General features: G+C 39.6%; 1 protein-coding gene across 1 annotated transcript in view; it reads left to right on the top strand.

Moving 5' to 3' along the window:
* Positions 1-27,592, top strand: part of dnah1 (dynein, axonemal, heavy chain 1) — a gene marked incomplete at its 5' end in the record, with an annotated part of 36,244 nt that extends 8,652 nt beyond the window's left edge. The window contains 59 exons of the mRNA XM_088005965.1: positions 114-367; positions 573-785; positions 871-1,032; positions 1,141-1,262; positions 1,924-2,029; positions 2,111-2,290; positions 2,390-2,527; positions 2,670-2,833; positions 2,918-3,031; positions 3,117-3,305; positions 3,413-3,518; positions 4,049-4,162; positions 4,251-4,400; positions 4,498-4,584; positions 4,665-4,851; positions 4,934-5,025; positions 6,461-6,615; positions 6,703-6,880; positions 6,993-7,187; positions 7,281-7,400; positions 7,513-7,671; positions 7,886-7,957; positions 8,051-8,191; positions 8,338-8,498; positions 8,720-8,877; positions 8,999-9,169; positions 9,795-9,973; positions 10,142-10,372; positions 10,504-10,700; positions 11,310-11,445; positions 11,573-11,781; positions 11,877-12,048; positions 13,416-13,607; positions 13,712-13,822; positions 13,977-14,162; positions 14,241-14,435; positions 14,840-15,007; positions 15,127-15,318; positions 15,435-15,566; positions 15,786-15,911; positions 16,121-16,240; positions 16,347-16,496; positions 16,587-16,747; positions 17,534-17,756; positions 18,499-18,694; positions 18,813-18,964; positions 19,052-19,248; positions 19,352-19,496; positions 20,349-20,507; positions 20,959-21,090; positions 21,209-21,379; positions 21,523-21,702; positions 23,071-23,241; positions 23,780-23,956; positions 24,084-24,214; positions 24,596-24,740; positions 24,966-25,172; positions 25,593-25,827; positions 27,268-27,592. Coding sequence (XP_087862091.1) covers positions 114-367; positions 573-785; positions 871-1,032; positions 1,141-1,262; positions 1,924-2,029; positions 2,111-2,290; positions 2,390-2,527; positions 2,670-2,833; positions 2,918-3,031; positions 3,117-3,305; positions 3,413-3,518; positions 4,049-4,162; positions 4,251-4,400; positions 4,498-4,584; positions 4,665-4,851; positions 4,934-5,025; positions 6,461-6,615; positions 6,703-6,880; positions 6,993-7,187; positions 7,281-7,400; positions 7,513-7,671; positions 7,886-7,957; positions 8,051-8,191; positions 8,338-8,498; positions 8,720-8,877; positions 8,999-9,169; positions 9,795-9,973; positions 10,142-10,372; positions 10,504-10,700; positions 11,310-11,445; positions 11,573-11,781; positions 11,877-12,048; positions 13,416-13,607; positions 13,712-13,822; positions 13,977-14,162; positions 14,241-14,435; positions 14,840-15,007; positions 15,127-15,318; positions 15,435-15,566; positions 15,786-15,911; positions 16,121-16,240; positions 16,347-16,496; positions 16,587-16,747; positions 17,534-17,756; positions 18,499-18,694; positions 18,813-18,964; positions 19,052-19,248; positions 19,352-19,496; positions 20,349-20,507; positions 20,959-21,090; positions 21,209-21,379; positions 21,523-21,702; positions 23,071-23,241; positions 23,780-23,956; positions 24,084-24,214; positions 24,596-24,740; positions 24,966-25,172; positions 25,593-25,827; positions 27,268-27,389 — 9,488 coding nt within the window. The remainder of the gene's footprint in view (positions 1-113; positions 368-572; positions 786-870; positions 1,033-1,140; positions 1,263-1,923; positions 2,030-2,110; positions 2,291-2,389; positions 2,528-2,669; positions 2,834-2,917; positions 3,032-3,116; positions 3,306-3,412; positions 3,519-4,048; positions 4,163-4,250; positions 4,401-4,497; positions 4,585-4,664; positions 4,852-4,933; positions 5,026-6,460; positions 6,616-6,702; positions 6,881-6,992; positions 7,188-7,280; positions 7,401-7,512; positions 7,672-7,885; positions 7,958-8,050; positions 8,192-8,337; positions 8,499-8,719; positions 8,878-8,998; positions 9,170-9,794; positions 9,974-10,141; positions 10,373-10,503; positions 10,701-11,309; positions 11,446-11,572; positions 11,782-11,876; positions 12,049-13,415; positions 13,608-13,711; positions 13,823-13,976; positions 14,163-14,240; positions 14,436-14,839; positions 15,008-15,126; positions 15,319-15,434; positions 15,567-15,785; positions 15,912-16,120; positions 16,241-16,346; positions 16,497-16,586; positions 16,748-17,533; positions 17,757-18,498; positions 18,695-18,812; positions 18,965-19,051; positions 19,249-19,351; positions 19,497-20,348; positions 20,508-20,958; positions 21,091-21,208; positions 21,380-21,522; positions 21,703-23,070; positions 23,242-23,779; positions 23,957-24,083; positions 24,215-24,595; positions 24,741-24,965; positions 25,173-25,592; positions 25,828-27,267) is intronic.
* Positions 27,593-27,719: the final 127 nt, after the last annotated feature.

The raw sequence follows: 27,719 nt of genomic DNA, 5'->3' as shown, positions 1-27,719 counted from the left end.
TACCTTACAAAATCTTCTAATAGCAAAAAAAAAAAAAAGTGATTGTCTGATTTATTTATTTTTTGTTTGTTTGTCTGCGTCCTGGGATGCTCTGTCGTTCTACACAATATTAGAGGTCCAAACAATGACAAGTGTAATGCTTGGCAGGATAGAGGAGTTCCAGCCGTTCTCCATTCTGATTCAGTGCCTTAGGAGCCCGGGAATGAAGAGCTACCATTGGGAGATGATTTCAGAAAACATTAACATAACAGTTCGCCCAAAAGCAAACATGAGTCTTGCTCGCTACATAGAACTTGGCATTCAGGACCACTTGGATGAAATAACTAGTGTGGCCCAGACTGCCGGACAAGAACACAGCATTGAACAGGTGATGCATACAGTGATCCATAAGGTCTTTGTTAGATAATGTCTATAAATTGTTGTCAAATTGCTCATTTACATTGGAACCATTGCTAAAACTTAAATTCTTTTCCATTGTTGTGCACATTATCAAAGAAGCTACCTACTAACTCCTAGTCTGTCTGACGATGTCTTTACTGAAGTTGCTCCTCTTTCTCCGCCTTTTCCTCTAGGCTCTGGAAATGATGGAAGAGGAGTGGGCAACAATTGAATTTGATTCGCTTTTCGACAAGGAGGCTGAACAGTCCATCCTAAAGGTCCCAGATGAAATATTCCAGAGGCTGGATGACCATATTGCCAAAACTCAGAACCTGTCCTTGTCCCCGGTCAAAAAAGTCTTTGAGAGCCATCTCAACACCTGGGAGAAAAAGCTCAGGCTAACTCAAGTACAAACAAAACCAACCATTAGGTTCATAATATTTTTCCTGTGTCTCATCTTTTTTATTGCTGCCTTTTCACATTTGAATCCAGGATGTGCTGGAAGAGTGGCTGGAATGCCAGAGTGCCTGGCTGACCTTGGAGCCCATCTTTAGCTGCGATGAGGTCAAGAACAAGCTCAAGCAAGGAAATACGTACAAGCACATAGAGCAGCGCTGGAGAAACGTCATGAGCAATGTTGACAGAGAGCAAAATGTTTGAACTTTTATGTTTTGCCCTTTTTTGAATGCACAGCTAAAAAGTGTAATACACCAACTTGGCACCAGTGTTAATAATGGACAACATGTATGCGTCTATTTTTAGGTGATTGAAATGTGCCAAAATGTTCAGCTCCTAAGTAGGCTGAAGCGCTACAACATGTTTTTGCAAAATGCTCAGAAAGGACTCAAGAAATACTTGGAGGAAAAGCGAAGTTCTTTTCCAAGGTAAGAAATTATTAAAATGCAGAGGCACCTCCTGGATGGTGAAATGTTATGTTTTGTGATCGTTGCAGTCTAAAATTACTGATTTTGCAGCATTTTTTTCTAAAAGTTACGGTCAGAGTTGCAAATAATTTCTATGCGGTATTTTTGCCATAACATGATCTTACAAGAAAGTTCAAATTGCTGCCTGTAACCTTTGCAAAAAAGACAAGATTTTAACATAGTTAATACTTAAAGTGCAAGTAAGATTTTTAAAGTACCTTCTTGAATGGTAATCTTAATACTATTGAATAATATGTGTGTGTGTATATATATATGTATATATATATATATATATATATATATATACATATATATATGTATGTGTGTGTTTTCTCCACACTTTTGCAAGTATTTTGTCATATTACAATAAGAAACTTTGGTGAATTTTGTGAGGTTTATCAGTTATAGGCCAAGACAAAGCTTTGGCTAAGGAAAAAAAAAACATTTAAATTTTTATTGATGTATAAATCTAAATAGTGTGACAATCATTTGTGTTCATCCATGCCTTTAGCTTCATAGAATTGCTTTCCGTCATAACAAAGCATTTACATAATGGTGCACTATATTATCAATACCGACCGCTAAACATTCTGTTTGCATTGCGCATAACTTTTGTATGCAGGTATTTCTTTCTGTCGGACGTTGAGCTTCTGCAGATTTTATCCCAGTCCAAAGATCCCACTGCTATACAACAACAACTGCACAAATGCTTTGAGAACATCTCACAGGTTTGCTTTGCTTTGTTGATTCTCGGAGTACTCCACAACAGAAGAAAAGGATCAGTGACCAAGTTTTCTGTTTGCCTGTAGCTGCAGTTTGAGTCAGACCTACAGATCACGCATATGTACTCTAAAGAAGAAGAAAAAGTCCAACTCTTGCCACCAGTATCGGCAGCTGGGAATGTGGACAACTGGCTTAGGGACTTAGAAAAGTCCATGAAGACCACTTTGAGGGATAGCATTGAGAGTGCTCTCGAAGGTTATTCTAAGGTAAGCTGGTTGATTATTTTTTTGTTGTGTCTAACAAGATATTTTAGTTTTACTGAAGCACTTTTAAAAGCTTCATATTCACCCTCTCTCCCTGCATAGCAACCACATGTTGAGTGGGTGTTTTCATGCCCTGGTCAAGTGGCGATTGCCAGCTTTCTGGTTTTCTGGACTGCTGAGGTGTCTAAGGCTTTGGAGAAGAGATTCTTGAATAAAATTCTTCCTGTACTACAGAATCAGGTTCACTAGCACTAAACCCACATACCTGTTTGATTAGCCGCAATTCGTTGACTTAAGTTTACATTATTTTTAATGAGCTGCTCTTCTGAACATCGTGCAGACGTGACTATTTCTAACCTTTTTCATCTTTTTGCTTATGTAGCTTGTTGACTTAGTGCGGTTAATGAGGGGAGACATCTCTAAGATGCAGCAGGCCGTTCTGTCCTCCCTCATTGTGATAGAAGTCTACGCAAAAGATGTCGTTTCCAAACTGGTGGAGCAGAAAGTTTCAACCGTCAATGACTTTGAGTGGATCAGCCAGCTTAGGTTTGCTTTACTTTACCAACAAACACACTTTTACCACTTGGCATTGTTGCGTAGAATTTATTTGACCCCTACATTTATTTGCAGATATTACTGGACAAACGAGGAGCTGCACATCCATGCAATGAACGCAGAGTTCTTATACGGATATGAATATCTTGGCAACTCTAGACGAATGGTGATCACCCCACTCACTAACAGGTAGTGCTTGAATTGGATGGTTTTACCGATGCGCTCTGCTTGTTACACGGCGCAACCACTGACTCCCAGCTTCTGGCTCTTCTAGATGCTACCTCAGCCTTACAGAAGCGCTGCATCGCAGGCTGGGAGGCGGGGTCGCAGGCGCAACAGGCTCAGGGAAAACAGAAACCATTAAAGATCTTGGAAATGCTCTGGCCATGCACACTGTGGTTTTCAACTGCTCCGATAAACTCAAATCCTTTGCAGTAGAAAGGTTTCTTAAAGGGGTAGCCAGGTAAAAAAAAAAAAAAGAAAACAGCGAGCTAGTGTGAAAGAGTATGATGAAAAAGCACGACACATGCCGTCATTCACGTAAGATTTGTTTTCTGTTTTGTTTTACAGCTCGGGTGCTTGGGCTATTTTGGATGACATCACTCGCGTTCATGTGGAGGTTCTCTCTGTCGTGGCACAGCAGATCTCCACAATACAAAAGGCCCAACAGCAACAGGCAAAAACTGAATGCACTGATTATTTACATTCATCTTCCTGTTAGAATCATGTGTCGTTCAGGGCTGCAGCTAACATTTATTTCAGTAATAGAAAATTCTGTCGATTTGTTCTGACAATAAATCAGTTGATGGGCTGACACAAACTGGCACATTCTGCAGATTTTTATTGTAAACACCAGAGCTCATTTCATACCAAATTAGACATTTGTTAAAAATGCAGATAATCAAGTGATTTGATTTGTTTTAAAAAAATAAGATAATAAACATCTTATTTCCAAAAATTCAATAACAGCATTCCCTTAGTGTATGCTTAATTCCATCATTTGTAGCAAAGGACGCATCTGCAGCTAAAAATATTGTTTCTTGCATTATAAGGTGAATAATTAAGTCATTTCTGCTTGACAAACATCAGTAAAGTTTAGAATTAATCTGTTGGCTAGTTTTTCTGTTAATAATAGGATAGGGTTACGGTTACTTAACCCTAAGCCTATCCCTAACTCTATAGTGACTGTTTTTTTTTTCTTTCTAGGCTGAGAATTTTGTATTTGATGGAATGGAGATTCCTTTAGTCCCTTCCTGTGCCATATTCTTTACCATGAACTTTGGTCACACTCCTTGCAATAAAATACCCGTCAATCTGAAGGTATGTGACCATGATTGAAATCCAAATAACTATGTATCACTGAGAAAAAGTTGGTCAGATTCAACAAATGACTTGACGTTCCCTGCAGAATCTGTTCCGCCCCGTATCCATGGTTATCCCTGAATACGATGTGATTGCAGCAATCTCCTTGTATTCATTAGGCTTTTTGGATGCCAAAGCCCTCTCCAAGAAGATTGATACATTTTTCAAGCTCTTATTTGACCAGCTAGAGTCTCAGGTTTGAGTTTTGAAAAGATATGAATTTATATAATTTTCATTATTTTTGTTTCATCTTTGAAATAAGTAAAAGATTCACTTTTGGTTTTATTTCAAAGGACCACTATTATTTTGACATAAGAGCTGTGAAGGCTGTGATCTCTGTAGCTGGAAATCTGAGGAGAGACAACCCCGACATTAATGAGGTTTGTTTTTTTTTTCTTTTGTGCAGCTCTAGTTCGTCATGAACTAAGATTCTTACTGTCCTTAATATTTCTGTTGTCAGGGGTCAATCTGCCTTAAGGCCATCCAAGAAGTAAGCATGCCACAGTTTTCGCAGAACGACCTGGAACTCGTTAATGCCATTCTCAGGGATCTTTTCCTTGAAACACCACAAATGCCCATGGGTTATGACGTTCTAGAGGAGTCCCTGCATGATATCTGCAAAGCAAAGAACCTCAAAGATGAGTTTGGTTCGTGTCTCGATTGGCAAAAATTCCAAGGATCGTCCTGTCTTTTTGGAGTGAGTTTGTAATGGCACTGTGGTCATTTCAGGGTTTATCAACAAATGCCTTCAGTTGTACCAGACCACTGTGGTGAGACACGGTCTAATGCTGGTGGGGCCTCCTGCATCCGGTAAAACCAAGGTACAGTTCCTTCCAAAAGTACCAATAGTATTGAGGTTTACGGGGTTGAATTCTTCATAGTTTGGTCACCTTACAACCGTCAACTTGTATGTCATTGGAATTTTACGTGACTGACCAGCACAAAGTAGTGAATGATTGTGAAAGACAAGGAAAATAGATGGTTCAAATTTTTATTATTTTTTTTTAGATACAATTTGGAACATCTTTGTGTTACTGAAAACAAAATCGCACCATACTTCTACTTTTTAATTAAGTCAAAAATATTTTGAAAACCATCTATGCTGTTCCTTCCTCTTCAGGTTTCCCGCTTTGTGTTGGTCTGTTACACAAAAAGGCTGATAAAATACATGTATGCTTCTGGTTCTAATGAGACAAAATGGGGAAAAGTTAAATAAGCATGAACACTTATTTATGGCAATAAAAGTCATCTACCTGTAATTGTGTCTATTTATAGAATTCAAATTTGTTTTGGTGATTCCAATACACAACAAACAATTTTAATGAGGAAAGTTTAAATAGGAAAACAAATTTAATATTGAAAATATTTGGTCTAATTTTAACACTAAGTCCTACTTTCATTCACTAGTGCAGTCTTAATGTCACTCTCTCTGAGGAGAAGCTGAAACTTGGACTTCACTGGATATTCACTAATCCCAAGATGAAAATTGTAATATTTATTTAATTAATTAATTTCCCCCAAAACCATTTGGAGATGTTCTGTAGGATTTGCTTATACACTTCATGTTAAGCTGAATAACCAATACAGAAATCTTCTTTTGGACTTTGGCTCCCCCATCGCAACATGATTTTATTTGTACTAAGGGCGCTATTTAAAGAAAATGTTATTTACGTATTGAATATTAACTGTTAAAATCAAGTCTTTATTTTGGAAAGTTATGTGCAACAAGTTCAAGTTTTTTTTAAGTATGACAAAAATAAAGCTTAAAAAATTTGCAACTTCCATCGCAAATCTTTGAAGAAGGTGCCGCAACAATTACAAAAAACACCTCAATATCTCGGAGGAACTGATCATAGTTCCCTGACTTGCTTTATTTAAAATCTGGGTTTGCAACATTCAAACTACAGAATATTTAATATTAGCTGGACATTTTTGACCATCATACGTGGGTTAAGATTCTTCAGAAACTGATGACTCTCTATAAATCACATTCAGGCTGCTTTACCGAGAACTGATGATGCTTGACATGAACAAAACGTGAAACGTCAGTAGTAACTATAAGTGATACTTTGAGTTGAATTTGGAGAAACCACTTATATTATTCGCTGTGTTGGGTCATTTGTTGGATTAGCTTATCGCAAACAATGCAAAATTTGTTTGCATATTTTTCCCCATAAACCTATTTGAGTTTGTGATTGCAAATGGACACGCACATTAAAAGCTGAACCTAATTCTCCTCATGAACTCTTTATTTAGTGCTACAAGGTTCTGGCTGCTGCATTAACGGCTCTGGAGGGCAAGCCCTCTTCTCGGGGCGGCGTTTACCAGGCTGTCCAGATTCATGTCCTCAACCCCAAATCCATCACGGTGCCACAGCTCTACGGAAACTACAAGACTCACAACCAGCACTGGTAGTAACAGTGTCCTTCAGACACAGTGTGTGCTACAAATAATTTAAAAAAATTGACTCAAACGCTGACTTATTTCAAATCATGTAGGAAGGATGGTATCCTCCCGGCTATTCTCCGTGAGGGAGCAGCAGCTGTTGACAAAAAGAAACAGTGGTACGTGTTAGACGGACCTCTGGAAGCGGAGTGGATGGATGGCTTGAACACTGTTCTGGATGACAACAAGAAACTGTACCTAAGTTGTGGGGAAGTGATAAATTTCACTGATGTACGAAGTTTTTCTTTCTTTCTCGACTTTCTTTAAGTGTGAAGTTCCTCCCACATTGTTTTTCCTCCTTCTAGTCTCATTAACACGTCCCCTGGTTTTCTCCACCCAACAGGAAATGACCATAATGTTTGAGGTGCAGGACCTGGCAGGAGCATCTCCGACTACTGCGTCTCGCTGTGGTATGGTCTACTTGGAGCCCGATCTGTTAGAGCCCTCCTACTTCACAGAGTGCTGGCTGAAGCATATTCCTGAGGCTTTGACACAATACGCAAAGCACATGAACTCACTATTTTCCAGGTTCCTGCCGGTGAGAGCGGAGTCGTTTTAACACTCCTTTATTACAGCACCTAATGATAGTCAAAGCCATCCTATGCCCTTTTTTCCCCCTCTATGTGTACAGGACTCAATTTCATTTGTGCGCTCATCAGTGAACGAGATCATCCCTTCTCTGGATAGCAACCTTACTTGTAGTCTTCTTAAACTGATGGATTGCTTTCTTAGCTCCTACTACGTTAAAGAGGTTTGTATGTTCATTTCTCCAAATCCAGTTTCACTAATATGCTATTTGATTGTCCTGCATGCCTGAGTATTGTTGATTATAGCTCACTGTTGTGGTCTTTGCTTTGTTTTAGGGTGAGAAGCCCCCGTCTCAAAAGGAACTGGCTCATGTCGAGGAGCTGATAGAACCTTGGTTCTTTTTTTCTCTGGTCTGGAGCGTTGGAGCCACTGGAGACGGAGCCAGCCAACAAGGCTTTAGCGACTGGCTCCGAAACAAAATGACAGCAGAACAGGTCATATTAGTTTGCCTTGTTTTGTCTGGAGAGTGAAAACGTCATAAAAAAAACAAAAAAAAACAAACACTAAATGAATGTGCTACTGGTATTAAAAAGCTAAGTGTTCCCAGAATTTGTTTTGAATTGTCACTATAATTGTCTGAGGTTTTAGTGATGAAATTACATGTAAATATAGATGTTTTATACTTGTGTTTTTTTTTTTTTTTTTTAGATCAAACTATCTTTTCCTGAGGAAGGTCTAGTTTACGACTACAGGCCTGACGTTGAAGATGAGGGGAAAAAAGTACATATATGTCTAAACCGTGAATTTTTAATAGCTGGAGGAAAACAAAAGAACAGTTTTTCTCCAGTTATCTGTTTTTTTCCTGTGCCTTAGGTGCAGTGGGCCAACTGGATGAAATATTCAAAAAGTGCTGTCTTCACTACACACACGACCTATGAGGACATATTTATTCCAACCCCAGAGACAGAGAGAATGTCTTTCCTGATGGATTTGTTGCTGACCCACAGGAAACCTGTTAGTGTGCTTCTCAAACTACATCAGAATTTGAAACATTTTTGGTAGAAAACATAAAAAATCTAAAGCAAATAGAACAAACTTCATCAGATTGTATTTGTTATTGATCTATTTTTTTTTTTTGTTCCGTTTTCTGTGTGATCCAGTTGCTGTGTGTTGGGCCTTCTGGTTCAGGAAAGACCCTGACCATGACAAACAAGCTGATGAGGAACATGCCTGATGAATTCATCACACATGCTCTCATGTTCTCTGCCAGCACCTCGGCGAGTCAGACTCAAGATTTCTTTGAAAGCAAACTAAGCAAAAGGTACGTTTCGGTAATAAAACCTTTAGCACATTTAAAAATCTTTGTGGTATAAACAGAACATTTTCTTCCCATAAAACTAAACAGATTTTCAGGTATTAAGGTAACTATCCGCTTTCTTCTTGACACTCTAAGCTAAACTAATGACGATTATACAAAATAAAACGCATGTAAGAACTTGCACCGTACACAACCACTTCTTTATCAGATGCATAACCTTTCAGGCGGAAAGGAGTGTTTGGACCTAAAATGGGGGATAACTTCATCTACTTCATTGATGACCTCCACATGCCCATGTCCGAAATGTGTAGAGATCAGACTCCTTTTGAACTTCTGAGGCAGTGGCTGTGCCATGGTGGCTGGTATGACAGAGATCTGATAGGTATGTTTTCTTAGATGATTATGGATTTAGCTCTTCAGATATTTGTCCAATGAAAGAAATTAGACTGAGAGAGAGAGATAGCACTCACTCTCTCCTGTGTCTTCTTGCTACTCCTGCTCAGGAACGTTTAATCACTTGGTGGATATAAATTTAGTTTGTGCCATGGGTACCTCCAGAGGAGACAGGAATGCCTTTACTCAGCGCTTCACGCGGCATTTCAACATTCTGTCCCTTAATGGCTTGGAGGACTCGATGAAAACAATTTTCACAACCATTCTTGGGAGCTGGATGGGTGAGTCAAACCTCTTGTTTATGTTAAAATGAATACAATTTCAAACATACACCCAACAGATTACTACTTGTAATATAATAATCTATATAAAGTAAAGTTATGCATATGCATACTGGGGTGGGCATTTATTGTATCATGATAAATTTTCTATCATAAGATTTTTTATTTATTGTTGTCATCATAAATTTCCAATTATTGATGCTTAAAAAAAACTGTTCATATTGTTGGGAATGTTATTTATTTTTTTACTATGTTTTTCAATGTTTGTTCAATGAGAGGATCAATAAACATCAATACATTTTAAGCCATGATTAAAAGTAGCTACTATGGTCTGTGGGCATTTTAGTAATACACATCACACTATTTTATGTGACTGGTGTCCTGCATTTTGTGTTGATACAGTACGTGTTGCCTTTGATTAGTATTTAAACAGGTTTGATGTTCTGAAACATAATCGGTTACCAAAATAAGTTAGTTGCAGTTCTAACTGCATATGTAGGATAATTGTAACTAATATGGCTCCCTCCTAAACTCATCTCAGTGCCTTTTTTAAGTACTGATTTAATAAAGGCAGATTTTAAAGTTTTTTCCTTTATGCATCCCTTTTTCTTTTATTTTCTATCAGGACCTGTTCTAATTGCCCAGGGACTGCAGGAGTCTCTTGTTGATGCCACTATTAAAGTTTACACCATCGTAACTCATCACCTCCTTCCGACTCCAGCAAAGTGCCATTACACCTTCAGCTTCCGAGACCTGTCCAAGGTCTTTCAGGGCATACTGATGGCTGAGGCATACACTATAAAGGTGCTTATTAAATCTTTTTAGAGATTACCACGTCACATATTAATTACTGAATTGATTCTACAATGGTTCTACATCTTTGTGATGAATTTCAGATTTGTTGTAATGCATTAAGCTAATATATAAAAGTTGAATCCTTGCATTTTTTTTTTTTTTGGGCTGTGTATAAAGGATAAAGTTGAGCTGCTACGCCTGTGGTACCACGAAAGCTGCCGGGTTTTCCGGGACCGCCTGGTTTGTGTTAGCGACAGGGACTGGTTCAGCACCTTGCTGAGGGTATTCATCGACAAGTTTGGCTGCGCCATTGAAGACGTCTTACCCTCCTCTCCTGTTTTGTTTGGAGATTTCATGTCTCCTGAATCTGACCAGGAAGTCTACGCAGTTATAGAAGACAAGGAAGAAGTGAGTAGTACCAGTTGGTTTTGGGGTACATTTTAGGTATGCATCCGTGTTCTGTGTATATAATGGATTTTTCCACTGTGAATGAAATATTATGTGATATTTTACAAATTATGTCGCGTTTCCTTGCCTAGCTCAAAAAAGTGATGGAGCAGTACATTGAAGGCTTCAATCAAAGCAGCCCAGTCAAGGCGCCACTGGGACTTTTTATGGACGGCATTGAACACGTGTGTCGGATCAACCGCATCTTGCGCCAGCCCCTCGGCCACGCCCTGTTGCTCGGAGGGCATTGCAGTGGCCGCAAGACACTCGCCAGACTTGCCTCGTATATGTGAGAGTCAAACAAGCTGTCATGTTTTTATTATTTAAAGTACATTCAGGGTTGCAGATTGCATTCAATTTTAGTCTGTGTTACCACACACACACACACACACACAAAAACATAAATATCAACAGATTAAGGTGGGGAATAGTGTAATATAGGAGTTTTATTAACTTTCCAACTACATTTTTTTTCCACTTAACTTTCAGTTAATACACTGGGATATAGAGCTCTGTGAAAAGTCAGTTTCTTTAGTTGTTGAGTAGACACTGTCTACTCAACAACTGTCAATTCAGCAGTTGTCCCCATATTTAAGTAGGATAAACTATACCCATAAGATAGTATTATTATACTAAATCATTATCAATCTGGTCATATGGTTTATAATGTATTTTATAAACAAAAAAAGCAACGGAGATACAATCTTGAAGTACATCCCACACATCTTTGTGTGTACCAAATCAATATATGAGTTTAACTTGTACTGAATTTCTAAAAAAAACAACTCAACTTTTACAATGTATGGGATTTAGTGTTAGGTTTATTAAATGTTTCCAAAGACCAGTGTGATGTATGATGTACTGGCCCAGTCCTAACATTGTGTTTATCCACATATAGATCGGGATATAAATGTCTAAAGGCTGCAGTGTCTAAGAACTACGGTAGGACCGAGTGGAGAAACGATATTAAAAACAACATGCTCTCTGCTGGTCTTCAGAACCAAAAGATCACACTCCTCTTTGTTGAATCTCAGGTAAACAGCACGATTTTATTACCCTCTGTTGCTGTGTTTTTGATTCATAATGATGCAATTACTGAACCCATCATGTCCTCTACAAACAAGGTTTTAGCAAGTCAATTATTTGTTATCCAATTTCCAGATTAAGAAGGAGTTTTTCCTGGAGGACATCTGCAACGTTTTAATCACCGGAGAGCTTCCCAACCTGTATTCGTCAGAGGAACAAGAGCGTATCTTTAAAACAATGAAGCCGGTGGTGGAAGACCTGGACCAGCAGCTAACAGAAGAAAATTTGATGGCTGCCTACTGTAAGAGAGTTCACAGCAACTTTCACCTGATTCTCTGCATGAGGTTAGTCAGAAAAGGGTCAAAAATCCTTCCTTTTCAATGCTAATGTTATTTTTATTTTTTTGCAAATTGATTTTCTTTTTTCTTTACCTCCCCAGCCCTGCAAGTAAAGGGTTCCGTGCACGGTTGAGGCAGTATCCTTCTCTAGTGAAATGTTGCACCTTAGACTGGTTTGACACCTGGCCAGATGGGGCGCTGCAGGCTGTTGCGAGAGCATCTTTAAATGAGCTTCTTGTGCTGGATATCAGTCCCGAGACTAAGAAAACCGTGGTAAGAAGCTGGTTTGTGAACTTCTTTCTACGAACCTGTGTATTTTTTGTTGTTGTTGTTGTAAAAAAAAAAAAAGAATAATAATAATAATAAATTCAGCTTTTATTGCATTCAGTTATTATTCAGTTCTCAAACTCAAACTTCTAGTTTGAGTTTGAGAACTTATTCTTTTTCACAAAGTCAGCTCATAGCAATCCCGTCCATCCAGTGATTATATTCACTTAACCGTGCATTGTTTGATGGAAGTCAAACAACCATGCACTCATACAAGAAAAAAAGAAAGGAAGAGAAGAAAAGAATGAAAGAAAGAAAGAGTTAACACTTTCTTCCAAGTCCATCTCAGGGCTTAAACCTAAATCCTACCAAAAACATTTAGGGTTAACTCACAGGTGTCAAACTCCAGTTCTCAAGGGCCTCTGTCCTGCGGTTTTTAGATGTGCCACAGGTACAAAACACTGGAATGAAATGGTTTAATTACCTTCTTCTTGTGTAGAAACGTTCTCCAGAGCCTTGCTAATGACCTAGTTATTCTATTCAGGTGTGGTGCAGCAGAGGCACATCTAAAAGTTGCAGGACACCGGCCCAGGACTGGAGTTTGACACCCCTGGGTTAACTGAACAAAAGAGAGAATAGAGGAGAGAGAGAGAGATCAGTGGAGATAACACTGTGCAAAGGACAATGGTCAAACATTCTTCTCTCTGTGTCCTCCAACCTTGTGAAGTGTGTTAGGAAAAAACAATGTGCTGTCAGTTTGTTAAAGAGGATCTGCTCATGTATTCACAGCAGTGGGGCCAGTAATTGTGCCTCTGAAGATTTTACTAATGGCACTAAATGACAAAATCATGTAGTGTCTTTTGAAGAAAATTTCTGGTCTTTTCAGAAAGGTGTTAGCAGATCTTTGCTGACTCTTTCTCAGGTAGTCAATCTCAAAAAGGGTAAGTTGTCACCTTCAACAGAAAGCTACCATAGGAACCTGTTCTGTCCACGTCTTTGTCTCGTCACTGTGGTCAGCTTCGACAAAGCTGATCATAATGAATACAGAAAGTAATTTATGGGAGGATGCTTAATTTTCCTGGCATTCAGCACATTTAGATAATTTTGTGTTGGAGGGGAAAAGTTTATCTTCTAAAACAGAAATTGGCACAGTTTGTCCAATAGGTGACAGCAAAGCACACACACAAACCTTCTAATTGCGTGGTGTGAACCAACGCTCATTCAGTGATGATGGTCAAGTTATTTACGTCCCTTTACTATTGCTGTCCAACTGAGTTGTGACTACGTCAGATTCATGTTAACGTCTTGAAAGACAAACAGGAGTGTGGCTTTACTGTCCGCAGAAGACATGACCCGAAAATTTCTCTCCACAGACCCTGATGTGTGTGAACATTCATCAGCAGATGGTCAAGAAGACTGCGCAGTACCAGGCGGAGCTGTCTCGATGCAACTACATCACAGCTAAGACCTTTGCAGAATTCATCAAACTCTTCACAGATCTGACCGAGCACAAGAAACAGAAGCTGAACAGTTCTCGTCAGCGCATAGATGGCTGTCTTGACAAGGCGAGGCGCCGAATAGCAACTGATTAGAGGAATGAATTATGTGTGTTTAATTAGCATTGAGTGAGCATTAGTAACTTGATGAACATTCTATGGTGGGTCTGTAGCTTTGTAGCACAGTTGAGGTCGTGAAGAGGCTGCAAGAGGAGGAAGAGGCGATGCAGCCACTTTTGGAGGAAGCTGCAAAAGATGTTGAAGTCGCTTTGCAGACCATTCATGTAAGCAAATGTCAACAGAAGTGTAGGAGCCTTACTTGCATGTATAACAACAAGTACAATAACGGTACTCTGATTTGCTGTCCGCCCTTTATACACTGGAACAAAATGCTATCACTGACAGTTGAACATTGAGTTCTGGCTTTTCTTTTACTAGGACACTTCGGCAGTCGCAGTGGAGATTCGTAAATTTGTGCAAGAAGAGCAGACAAAAGTTTTAGACAAAGAGCGTTTTGCCAAGGCAATCAGTGTGAATGCTCAGCGAGACATAGACAAGGCTGTGAAGACGCTGGATAAAGCTCTCGACAGCCTGAAGACCCTCAATGCAAGCAGCTTCATTGAGGTACGTGGAGTTTTTGTTACCTTTCATGCAGCTGTGTTGCACTATACGTTTTACAGCTATGATCTGAATATTTCACAGCTCCAAGACCCTGAGCAGTATACCCGGGAGATAAAGCTTGTCCTTGCAGCAGTTTGCATCATGAAAGGCATCGAACCAGTTAAGGGCGCTACAGAAACGCCAGACGCGCCTAACTTTGAAGAATACATGGAACCTGCTGAAGGTCTCCTACAAGAACCTGTGGTGTTTCTGGAGAGCCTCTACAGCTATGACAAGGTAGACCTCACTGATATTATACAGGTACATGGAATAGTAGGCGCACCACTTATAATGCTTTACATAAAAGGACATAGAGACAATGTTGCCCTCAACAGGTCTTTAATCAAGCAAAGAGATCCCTCAGATATAGTTAAACCCATAAATATTTCCATGTACCGCTACTTATTTTAACCGTTGTGCTCTGAAATACTTAGCGAGATTTTCAAAGGCTTTTAACATTTGGAGTTTTTATTTTTTGTCACATTACAACCAGATTTGATTGGAACTTTAATGAGCAAGTAAGTAGTTAAGTTTTATTTGTATTTCCGGCTGGCACTTAAATGCTTTAATTTCAATTTGTCTTTTGCCAGTTTTGCTGCATTTAAAACTAATTCTGTTCCCCCCCGATGCCTGTTGTGCAGGACAACATTTCAGAAGATGCTGTCAGTCTGCTACAGCCCTACATCGACGATGAAGAATTTCAACCTCCTGCCCTTGTCAAGATTTCCGTCACCTGCAGCTCTCTCTGCCAGTGGGTGCGAGCCATGTATGACTATCACTTTGTGCTCAAAGCTGTGGAACCAAAATGGGTGAGATCTGAAATGTCTGCTTGAAGCATTCTCTTGACAACGGTATCTGTGCAAAATGTAAGATTCACAGACATGCAGGGAGAGCCGCTAAACTGTCGGACTTGTCAACACCGTTGCAGCAAGTTCTCAAGGAGGCTGAAGAGGACTTGAGTGCCGCCCAGCAGGTTGTTTCTGATGGCCAGAAAAGACTGAAAGAAGTGGAAGAAAGCATTCCCCCTTTAGAGGACAAGTACCAGCAATGTTTGGCTAAGCAGGAAAAGCTGGTCAACGAATATGAACTGACCGAAGCTCACCTTGTCCGAGCAAAAGAGGTCAGGAGAAAGACTGAGGCTTACATATAAAACAAAACAAAACATAAAAAAAACTTCATAGCTCAGGGCAAAAGGAAAATATTAAGCTTTTGTCACGTTTATTGTTTGCTCTCCAGTTGGTAGAAGGGCTTGCAGAGGACGAAGAGCACTGGAAGGAGACAGTGATACATCTCGATAATTTGGTTTCTAATTTAGCCGGAGACATGCTTCTGTGTGCAGGATACGTCACTTACCTTGGACCCTTCTGTGTAAGTTTGCTAGAAGTTTGGTAGCGTATGAGAACATGTGTATTGGTGCCTGCTTTAGAGGATAAATTTGTGGCTCTAAATCAATCTTTTACATCAAAACCTTGATTACAGGCATTGAATTGTGTAGGTGACAAAATGTGAACAAGTGGAGGGAGTAATTTTAGCACAGCTCTGTGTATTTCCACTAAGATCATTTTTATTTGCTGGTTTTGTCTTCAGGACGAGTATCGGACAGTCATAGTAGAAGAATGGCTCAGATGTTTCAAAGAGCTGGGTCTTCCACACACTGAGGAAACTAACTTGATCAGCAGTTTAGGAGATCCTATCATGATAAACTTTTGGAAGGTCAGAAGCTGGCCGTGATTGGAGGCTCTACGATCAAATAGATTTAGATTCCTTTTGCTGATTTATTTTTTATTTTTATTTTTTTTAAACCAATTTTTCAGTTCCTTTTACATCTTAGGTCAAACCTGTTCTTACAAGTTTACATCTCCAAATGATCTGAATTTTGAATATTTTGAATTCATTGTCATGTTTTTACTCCATGTGCATAGATCGAAGGATTGCCCAGTAATACGTCATCAGTGGAAAACAGCATAATTGCCCAGTATTCTCCCCGCTGGACACTGTTCATAGATCCACAGGGTCAAGCCAACAGATGGATCAAAAACATGGTAAAGTCTTTCAGATTGTACCTTAATTACTTGGCGTTGTTGATGTATTGCATAAAAAGTTAACAAAGTTCATATATTAACTTATATTGATGCTGTTTTCACCCAGGAGCGGGTCAATGATCTGAGGGTTTTGAGGCTCAGTCACAGTAAATTCGTCCAAGGTATAAAGAATGCTATACTTGATGGCAAACCCTGCTTGGTGGAGAATGTAGTAGAGGAGCTGGATCCGGCTATAGAACCTGTCTTGTACCTACAGGTGGTTACACGTTCATCCTATTACATCTGTTGGCAGAAACTCAACATTTTCAGGAAACGGAGCTGTCTAATCTGTATTTGTCGCTCATAGACCTTTGAGGAGGAAGGCAAGACGGTGCTGAGGCTGGGTGACTCAGTCGTTCCGCTATCTGAGGACTTCAGGTTGTACATCACCACGAAGCTGCCAAACCCACATTACTCTCCAGAGGTTTTTGCCAGCGTCACCGTCATTAATTTCAGTGGGTCAACCAGGTAACACACACACGTTCAACCGGTAGAAGGAAAAAAAAAAACAGAGAAGCTTCATTTTTGTTGTTCATTACCGTTTGCGTCATTATTGAGACTCAGGGGAAAAGATTGGATTCAAAGAGAATGGTCTGTCAGTCTGGTTCCTAAATAGCAGCTGTTAAAGTGTTGAGCTTCCCAATAGTTTGACAAAACTGGGTTAGAAAACATATTTTGCATCCGGCTTTTCATCGATATTACACTGATTCAGGGCACTTACCTGCTTGATATGTGAATGCACTCAAAAATCATGAATATCTTTTGCAAACTCTATTGTGTCTTGTAAAAGCAGTAATTCTGAGTCATCGTATTATATCTACATCTAAATTTAATAAATCTAGCATTTTTGTCTCACAAGTTTCACACTGGAAATGTTCGTTCTATATTATTTTAAAGAGCTAGAAGGAGATAAGAGTAGAGGAGAGAAAGAAGCTTTGACTGAATACAAATCAACACCCAGAAGTCTGCTTCTACACCTGCAGAAAGAGAGAAGAAAAAGCAACAAAGCATAGTAGTAACTTATGGATTTATAATGGTAACAATTACAGCATCACTGGGAAGTACAAGTACAAGATATATTTAGTGGCAACCGCAGCGCAGAGTAGTTTGGAACTCCAAACACCTGAAACCAAACACCCGTCTGAAATGTTTATTCTAAAGACATCATCATACACTACCCTGGTATGTCAGCTCTATTATGTATGCCTCTGTTTGGAGTCCCTGTGTTTGACTGGACAATTTGTGCTCAATCAGCGGCATGGAAGACCAGCTGCTCAGCCGGGTGGTAGCCGAGGAGCTTCCAGACGTGGAGGAGGCAAAGAACAAACTGATAGTCAGCTGCGCCCAAATGACACAGGAACTGAAGGACGTCGAGGATAAGATTGTGCTACTTCTCGTCTCCGCAACAGGAAGATTTGTGGATGAGGATTTAAATCCACAGCTGGAGGCTTGTAAGATCAGAGCCAAGGAGATCAAGGTCCGACCATTGGAAAGATAGATCTTGAAGTCATCACTGAATGTTTTATGTATGCGGCCTTTAAAAAGTATCCATAAACTTTGAAGTTTCACATATCATGTCACGCTACGACCACAAACCTCAAAGGGTTTTAGCTCGATTTTATGTGCTAGACCAACACAAAGTAGAGCATGTCTTTAATTGGATGGTGAATCACTCATAGTCTCAGTCAATCCTTAATTGAACATCCTTCCTCTCTACCAAATGTGCACATCAAGACACGAAAGTCTTTGCCAATTCTTCTTTGAAAAATACCTCAAGCGCAGGATTGTATTGTGTTATAACCTAACTCCGTATTAAACATCTCCACAGCTCTGCCTGACTTTTCTGCCATGTCTTTTGACCTTCATGATGCTGTTTGTTCACTAATGTTCTCTAACAAACCTCTGAGGCCTTTGCAAATCAGCTGGATTTTTACTGAGATTAAATTACATACAGGTGAACTTCTTTCAATAACTTCTGAAGGCATTTGGTCGCTGTGGATTATATTTAGGGTAATAAGGATAAGAGGCTGAATACAAATGCTCTTGACAAACATGCACTACTTTATAGGTCTGTCACAATGGAAATCCCAAATTATAGTGGAGTAAAATGTGGAAAGGTTCAAAGGTTATGACTATGTTTGCAAGTTGCCATATTGTACTTTAAGCTGCTATTGGTGTTGGTTTTGATTTGCTTTTATTTGGGTTTAATTTAATGACAGACTAAAATACTGGAAGCAAAGAATACGGAGCAGGGTATTGACGCTGTTCGTCTGAAGTACTCACCAGTGGCAGTGCGGGCTCGGATTCTGTTCTTTTGTGTGTCAGAGTTATCCAATCTCGACCCGATGTACCAGTACTCCTTCGAATGGTTCCTTGCCATCTTCATGAAGGCTATTGCCAACTGTGACACAGCAGGTACAAAGCGAAACTGACTGATTTTGTGGAGAATTGTTTGTGTGTATTTAATATAATCAGTTTAAATATGAAACATTTTTATGATTTTGGTTGGATATCTTCATCGTTTGTCGCACAGACACAGTGGAGGAGAGAATCAACAGCATCAATGAATGCTTTACCTTCAGCCTGTACGTGAATGTGTGCCAAGGCCTGTTTGAGAAACACAAACTCATGTTTGCTTTTTACCTGTGTGCTCGCATCATGATGAACGAGGATAGAATCAAAACCGTAAGTAAAAGAGTCGGTAAAAGACTCAAATCGGCCTCGCCCATGTTCGCTTGCTGACTCTCCCTGAATCTTTTAATGTTATGGCAGAGTGAGTGGAAGTACCTGCTGTCTGGAGGGGAGCCGGTCCACAAATTGACCAGCTCAGAAGTAGTCTGGCTCTCGGATCGGGCCTGGCACGACATTTTAGACCTCAGCACTCTGGATAACTTTGAGGAACTGGCAACAAGCTTCACAGACCATCTGGAGGGCTTCAAGAAAATTTTTGACAGCAAGCAACCCCACAGGCATGAAAAGATTAACCCCGTACAAACACATGCACCCTTCACTTGTTTGTGATGAAAACGTCAAAGTCTTATAAGGTGGCTTTCTGTGTCTGTGTGTCTAAAGAGAGCCGCTCCCAGGGGAATGGGACACCGGCCTAAACTCATTCCGGAAGTTGCTGGTCCTTCGATGCCTGCGGCCTGACTGCGTGATTTACGCCGTGCAGGACTTTGTGTCTACTCATCTGGGAGAGCCCTTCATAGAGACTCAGGTAAAAAACCCTTCTCCTCCCTGAAGCCTTAACTTTCCTCTTAATTCAAGCATTTCTGAAGATATTCTGATCTCCCTACCAGCATCTTGGAGGTCTCTAATTCTTCAATTGTGAAAGTTTTGTCTCCCTCTGCTGACCGTGGAAGTGAATTGCATTGATTACATGGATTGATCCATATTTTTCCTTGGTGAACAACCTTTTGTATCTCAATTGGAATTAAGTCCATGTTTTAATTAAATGGACACAGGGACAGAAAACAAAGGGGAAATGATGGGGGGAAAAAAGGAAGGAAAAGAGGTGGGGAAAAGCGTTAAAACAGAAGAGGGAGATAAGAAAGGCTAGAAAACATAAGAAAACATGCTAGACATCTGCTTCTGTACCTGCAGAAAGAGGAAAACAAACCTCTGCAACAAATAACATCCACATATAACGACAATGTAACTGAAAAGCACATGCTACTATTTAAAACAAAGTGAATTTAATACATTATCTTATGATGAGTGGGGCTGCTTATGTTATCCTTTTCTCAGGACTCAAAATATTTCAGCCGCAGTACCAGCAACAAGTGGGGGAGGGACGGTACTCTGCTGCATAAAGGCAGAGAACACTTTGGTCTCTCCAGCATTGGCATTTCATTTAAATAAATTAAAAGTTGGGAACAATATGACGGTAAATTGTTGGTGTTTTGAAATGTATCGTTTTCCAACCTTGCTGTGGGATTGATACCAGTAACTGGGCCATGCCCAACCAAAACAGAATTACACAAAAATAAGTTAACGCAAGAATGAACTTTTACCTGTAATGGTTTTGATGGCTTTGCTGCTATATGAACGTTGTTCTGTGTCTCTGCAGATGTCAGATCTGTCTGTAGCCTTCAAAGAGTCGTCCCCTACCCACCCCATCATCGTTATTCTGTCTCCTGGCACTGACCCCGTTGCTGACATCTACAAGTTTGCGGATGTTATGGGTTTCTCAGAGAAAGTTAGCGGCATCTGTCTGACTTTACGGCAGGTAAGTCCGACTGTATATTCTGTATTTCTCTTTCTATTTTTTTTTCTGAATTACCTCGTCCTTGTGATTCTGAGGTGGTTTTCTCGATTGTTTATGGATGAATACAAGCATTGCTTCAAACTTCTTTTACCACATGTAGCGTTCCAGCGAAAATTAAATAAACCTATCTGCCAGTTTTAAGGTGAGTTATTGCCTTAATCTAAAGGAAACTTCACTGAAAATATTTACCTACAGTAACTACACTTTCCAATTGTGGTTGTTCTATCCACTTCTGAATGGGCTTTGCAGAACACTGCGATTTAAACCTCCCCTAGGTATTACACTAATGTGTGGACAGTTAAACTTTCGTAAATCAGAGTATTCTCCAGACTACCCGCTCCTAAAGTCCAATTTTTCACTTCGCTCCTGCCATTTTTCAAACTACCTAACCTTCTGCTGTTATTCCCATCAGGGTTCCATGCCTGAGTCTATGATGCGGACTGCTATGAAAAATGGTCACTGGGTCATTTTCCAAAATTGTCACCTGGTGCCCGACTGGCTGCCAACGCTGGAACGACTCATTGCGTGCATCAGTCCCAAAAAAGTAAGGACATATAAAACAATACTTTAAGAAACAACAACTGAGCTCATCTTTTTGAAAATAACTTTGGACTATATAGAACCCTTTTTTACTCTTTTACTGGCACGCCCTTTGTGCACAGGTCCACAAGGATTTCCGTCTGTGGCTAACCATTATTCCCTTTAAGAAGATTCCAGTATCCCTTTTTCGAAATGGCTCCAAGATTGTTGCCGAGCCTCCAAGAGGCATTAGGGAAAACCTGGAGAGAGCCTACCTGAGATTCACCGACGAGTTTCTGTCTTCTTCAACAAAGGTCCATGTCGCCCTCTTTACGTTCATCTCCAAATTATTTATTAAAACATTTCATTTGGATTTTTGTTTCGTCTTGTTCGCAAAGTTTCATTCAAAGGGGCTGGTGTAGTTCAAATTATTTACAATGACTTTCTGTCTTCGTAGGAATCCCAGTTTAAGCAACTGCTTCTCTCCCTCTGCCTGTTCCATGGGGTTGCCGTGGAGCGCAAACGGTTTGGCCCACTGGGGTTTAACACTCCCTATGAGTTCACTGACGAAGACCTGGATGTCTGTGTAGACCAGCTGCAAATGTTTTTGGAGCAGTACCAGGACATCCCTTACAAGGTGGTTAGACCAAACGTGTCTGTCATTTCTCTAAACCACAAAAAAAATAAAAAATAAATCTTGCATGACATATTTGTATAGGGCCTTGTATAGTACCTTCCAAAACAACTCATACCCTTTATTAGATCACGTATGAAGTGAAAGGAACTTTCAAAACATTTTTAGCAGTAAGTAAGAACAGTGTGGTGTGCATTTATTTAGATTTCTACCAAGTCAATAATTAGCTGCTATTACAGCTGCAAGTATTTTAGGGTACATCTCTATCAGCTTTACAAGTGCAGAGACTGAAATGTTTGTCCATTCTTCTTTCTAATATTGCTTAAGCTCAGTGAAGATAGATCGGGACTTTGACTGGGCCATTCTTTTGACTGATCTAGCCCATTCCACTTGGGGCTTTGGGTCTTATTTCCTTTTATTAAGTTTTATCCATCTCTGCATCACCTCCAAAGTTACAATCCAGCTTCTCTGGTTACTGCTCCCCTCATCTGGCCTGTCAAGTTAAGTGAACAGTCATGTCTAGTAGGGTGTCCGTGCATCCTTAAAAATTCTTAAAAACTCATACATAAAGTCATGTATCTAAAATTAAGGCCTTAAAATGTCTTACATGTATATTTTTAAAATAGTTTGCATTAATACATTAATCACAGGTGTTGTGGCAGGACTATTTAATATTGTATATTCTATGTATTATTTTCTGGTGGAACTTTTTTGTCAGGCAAAAGTTTGAGTCGCACTCAGACTGCGTTCTGTAACTTGAGTCACTTGCAGCTACCAGTAACTAGCTGCTACCTTCCCAAGCCAGCTGGCTTGCTTTTATGCATTCAGTGCAAATTTATCACCAGTTGGCTGGAAGAAGTTTGTCCATTTCTGTGGAGAATCAGGTCTTAAATTTAATTCTTAACGGTCCTAAAATGTGTTTAAAAGTCTTACATTTGAGTTGGTGCAACCTGCATAAGCTCTGGTCTAAGTAGGTTTGCAGTTGTGTCGTACTCTTTGTTTTTAAATGATTGATTGCTCAGGGCTCCTTGAGTTATTGAACGTTTAGGATCTTGTTTTGAGTTTCAGTGAGTTTTATTTTGTGAAATTAGAATAAAAGAAGTTGAACGAAAATACATGTCAACCTTTCGGATTTTCGTTTTTGTAAAATCCATTAAAAAAACAAAATTTTTTCCTTCACTTTCTTCTTCCCAGTCATGCACTACCTTCTTGTGGTCTATGACTTTAAATCCCTACAAAATATGTTGTAATGGCTAATTGAAATAGAACTGCTTTTAATCTGAGACTAAAAGTATGTGTCTGTAGGCATTGTCATTTATCTGTCTGTCTTTTTTTTTTCTTTTTTTTTTTTTTTGTCCTCCACATTACCAGCTTCTAAAAAACACTGCCGGAGCGGTTAATTATGGCGGCCACATGACGGATATCTGGGACAGACGGTGTCTGCTCTCTCTGCTGGAAGACTTCTACTGTCCTGCCGTTCTTAGTGACGATCACGTCTACTCTGGTGTCTACCGGCAGGTCGACTCTAATCTGGGCATCGAGGTTAGATAAACACAGAGCCATTTGATTGATGGTGTGCGTTCAGAATCAAATTTGAGTGCATCAGTTGGCTTACAAAACTGAGAAGGTTGTCTGGAGCCGCAAACAGACGAGTCTGGAATACGTGACATCGAGGACAGTCATCTGAACACGAACACAGCACGTCAGTAATTTAAAACCACAATTCTGATCATGTGTTGTTTTAAATTAAGAGCATAAAAGCAGTCCTTCGAGACTAAGCTCCCCTGAAAGGTGCACTCTTATTTAAATACCAGTCGTCTGACCATAAGTTTAAAATGCTGTAAGACACTATAATTCATTCACATCAATAAATAGTGTGTTCTTTGCTCTATCCCCAAAATCACAAATGAGGAAACGTAAGAGGTGAGACTGTTGGTATCTTTCTGTTTGGATTAAACAATGTTGTGATGACTTGTGCTGAATAAGGATGTGTGAAGGTCATTGGCGCCTAAAAATATGTTATTTGAATGTAACTTGTATGAAGACTGTGTAAAATGTCATTGTACCTCTCACCCTATAGGGCTATTTAGCATACATCCGAGATCTGCCCATCAATGATACACCTGAGCTCTTCGGTCTCCATGAGAACGCTAATATCCGGTTTGCCCAGAATGAAACCTTTGCCCTGTTGGACACTCTGATTGGTCTCCAGCGTCAAGCTCCCGCTACGCCGACTAGAGACAAAACATTTTATGAGGTTCTGGCATCAACTGATAACGTTTCTGCCTTTATTTGTGCTAATAACATCTGTGTGTTCTTATTCATTCAAACCTGCAGTCAATATGAGAGACGTGTGACAGTTTGTGTGTCCTCTTTGAGTTCAGACAGTGGAGGAGGTTGTGATCGGCACTGTTAGAAAAATCCCTCAGCCTTTCTCTCTTCATACGGTGACTGAGAAGTACCCAGGTCTGTATGACCGCGCCATAAACGCAGTGCTGGTCCATGAGGTCATCAGGTGAGATCAGTCTGACAAAACATTCATAAGCTTTAATCTGAGCTTTTTCCCCCCTTGTTATTACAACTGCAATGTTGATTTTGGGTGCTAGACCGAAATAAAGTAGTGCAAAGGTATGAAGTGAAAGAAAAAGGACGAATGGTTTTCTGAATGTCTTTCAAACAAAAATCTGAAAAGTGTGATGGTTGTTTTTGCTGTACAAGCCAGACTGAAACCAGTAGAAACTCAGTTTTAGACTACTGAGAGATATTTAGCACTTAAAAATGTGTATATGTTTATTTCAGCTCTATTTCAGTTTTTTTATGTTTGTTTTTTTTCTTTGATGTGTTCAGAAACGATCAATACATAAGATGCTTTTCATTCTTATTTGTTGTCTTTTAGATACAACAGGCTTTTGGAGGTCGTTTGTCAGAGTCTCGGTGACATGTTGAAGGCTCTGAAAGGTTCGGCTGTGATGTCTCCAGACATGGAGGTTATGGCCCTCAGCTTGTTCAACAACAGAGTGCCTGACATATGGAAAGCCAAGGCAAGCCACAGAGAACTGGAAATAACTTAAATTATCACATAACGTTGTCCAATCTCTGTAAAGCCTGAATACGTGACTTTATTGATAGATGATATGTATTGATAATGTGAAAGTTTCAGAGATATACTGTAGCCAACACTTTGTTTTCTGTTTAGAATGTCCAAATTTGTACATATTTCCTGCTTTTAGTCTCTGCTTTCTAGCTGCCATGCTTTCTCTCGACAGGCTTACCCCTCCATGAAGCCTCTGGCTTCCTGGGTGTCGGACCTTCTCCAGAGGATCAGTTTCTTCCAGCGATGGATCTCCAACGGCAACCCACCTGTGTTCTGGATTAGCGGGTTCTTTTTCCCACAAGCCTTTCTCACCGGAACCCTGCAGAATCACGCACGCCAGTTCAGCATTCCTATTGAAACACTGGGATTTGACGTTAAGGTCCATCAGGCTATATTTGCAATACTAGTTCAAAGAATTTATTTATTTATTTATTTTCATATTTCCATGATTATTTTGTTGGAAAAAATCTGGAATCTGATTTTAGTTCTTTCCGTGTCTGGATACCTTATAGTCCGGTGGACTTGGTTCAATTGGGGACCAAAATCGCCACATCTGTTGCATTTTTGGTGTGAAAGCAACCTAAAGAGTGTTTTTGTATCTGCACACTAGATTCGCTTCATTGTCTGAAAATTTTCCTCTAACTTCCTTCTTCGTGTCCTTTCTTGTATCACTCCTTCTTATTCCCTCCTGGTGTCTTGTTTTCCTGACCTCTCTGTGTCTTTCCCACATGTGAAGGAAGCTGTACTTTTCCACATACGAGTCTTTTTCTCATATATCTTGCAATGCCTCCTCCCCCAGGTGATGGTGAAGCCCCTGTCAGAGATAAGAGAAATACCCAACACAGGCTGCTACATCCACGGTCTATTCCTGGAGGGGGCCAGCTGGAATAAAAAGTCAGGTCGGCTCTCTGATTCCACCCTCATGGAGTTCCACACACAAATGCCCGTCATCTGGCTGATCCCCAAAGCCCTCAGCAGTCGAGCAACTTCCTGGATCTACCTCTGTCCCGTCTACAAGACCCCCAGCCGAGCTGGTCAGTACTTATACAGTGACAAAAAAAAATCCACCCAAACACAGCAGATAAATATGTAAATGGTTGTGGTAATTTGCTAATTTCTGACATTTATGAAAGAAAATCTGTAATCCCATGTTGTAAACTCTGTCTTAATGTGGTGCCTGGTAGCCGAGGGTCTTACTCAAGTGTTTGTGTGCACCTCCTTAAAGTGGTTTTATTACTCATCCAAAATAGACTCCAGTTAAGTGTCGAGTTTCACGAAGCCGCTGAAAGTGCAGCTCTGCGTTTTCCACCCACAGCACGAAGCCCGCGTCTCATGCTGACTGTCTCGTTAGTTTGTTCAGAGGTTAAATATTTATACGTTTACAACATTTTGTATAGGCTTAGATCAAAAAAGTATTTCATAGCATTTTATGAATCAAGTACTTGGTACGTGTGACAAATAATGCTGAACTTTGGGTCTTGTAAAACGAATACACAAAGTGCAAAAGTGTAAACAGAACTGTGAAGTTAAAAGTTAATATTTCAGGATTATATATAAATAATATAAATAAGAGCAAACTACTTGGAGAATTCTTTACAGTCGATAACCGAAACTTCCCCACAGATGTTGAACTTTATCCTACTAGAAGTTTACAAAACAGCCAAGAAAATTAATGCTTTAGAGTTTATCCTGAAAATGTTATTTAGGGGAAGCTAAGCACATTTAACTATTTCAAAATTAGTGCTAAATGAAAAATTAGTTATTAGTGAAAGTGTGCCCACCACTGCTCCTTAGTAATTAGGTCATTTTTAAAGGTAATTAAATGCACTAGATTTTATTAAAGGATGTGAAACTAGGGAGGTTCAACACAAATGTTAGAGTAAGGTTATGACAAAATAAATAAATAAAATTACAAGAACAAAGTTGGATGAGAAAACCATTGAAATAGTAGGAGAATATAGTTGAAATATTACCAGAATAAAGTCAGAATATTATAAAAACTCCAACATGAAAGAGCAGTCTTATAACTGCAGTAAAATGAAGAATGTTGAGCGTCGAATACTAAAGTTATACTTTGGTTTTACAAATGAGGAAATAATCTGTTAACACATCACAATGAGTTTATTATCAGTAGCGGAACACACCACGGTATGTTTATTCTGGTAATTACTACAACTTTACTCTCGTATTATTACGACTTGTATTTTTTCAACTTTATTCACCTATAACTTTATTCTCATGATTTTTTTTTCTAAGCCTTGCCCTAATACTTTGTAGCACAAATACATGCCACACTTTTCAGATTCTTTTTTTTTTTTATAGAAATTGGGAAACGTATCACTTTACCACATTTATGTGTTATCTTATGGTGCTCTATGCTATAAAATAAAAAATGTATACTAAAGTTTGTGGCTGTGAGATAATTATCTAAGACACTGTATCATGCAGATAATGTGCTGTTTGTTCTCCCATAGGGAGCTCGTCCACCACTGGCCTTTCCAGTAATTATGTGACTGCCTTGGAGCTGCCCACAGAGCTAAGTCAGAGGTACTGGGTCAAACGAGGGGTTGCCCTGCTCTGTGCACTGGATCACTGAGCACATAGCATGAATTATTCTTGCATTCATCACCATAAAGCTGACCAGTCCACAGCGACGGTGCCTGCAGATTTCTCTTACTACACCTCGTGTTAGCAAGAATGTTCTGTTAAAAAAAATGTGATGAATGATTTCTGTAACTTAAAATTTTTACTACAATTTATTTGATTTTTTTTTTTTAAATAACATGTTTACGGTTGTAAGCCTTGTCTTTTGTGTGTGTGTTTTTTTCCTGTCTGGGCTTTTTCATTTCCACTTTTCTTTATCGCGCTCCTACTGAGTAAGCGCTCAGTGAATTTCCGTCCTGCTCCTTTAAGACTGTCTCATAGG

Source organism: Poecilia mexicana, unplaced genomic scaffold, assembly GCF_051168715.1.
Source record: "Poecilia mexicana isolate PSO_F unplaced genomic scaffold, ASM5116871v1 scaffold_5, whole genome shotgun sequence".
Taxonomy (NCBI): Eukaryota; Metazoa; Chordata; class Actinopteri; order Cyprinodontiformes; family Poeciliidae; genus Poecilia; species Poecilia mexicana.
This window is presented reverse-complemented; position numbering and strand designations above follow the sequence as displayed.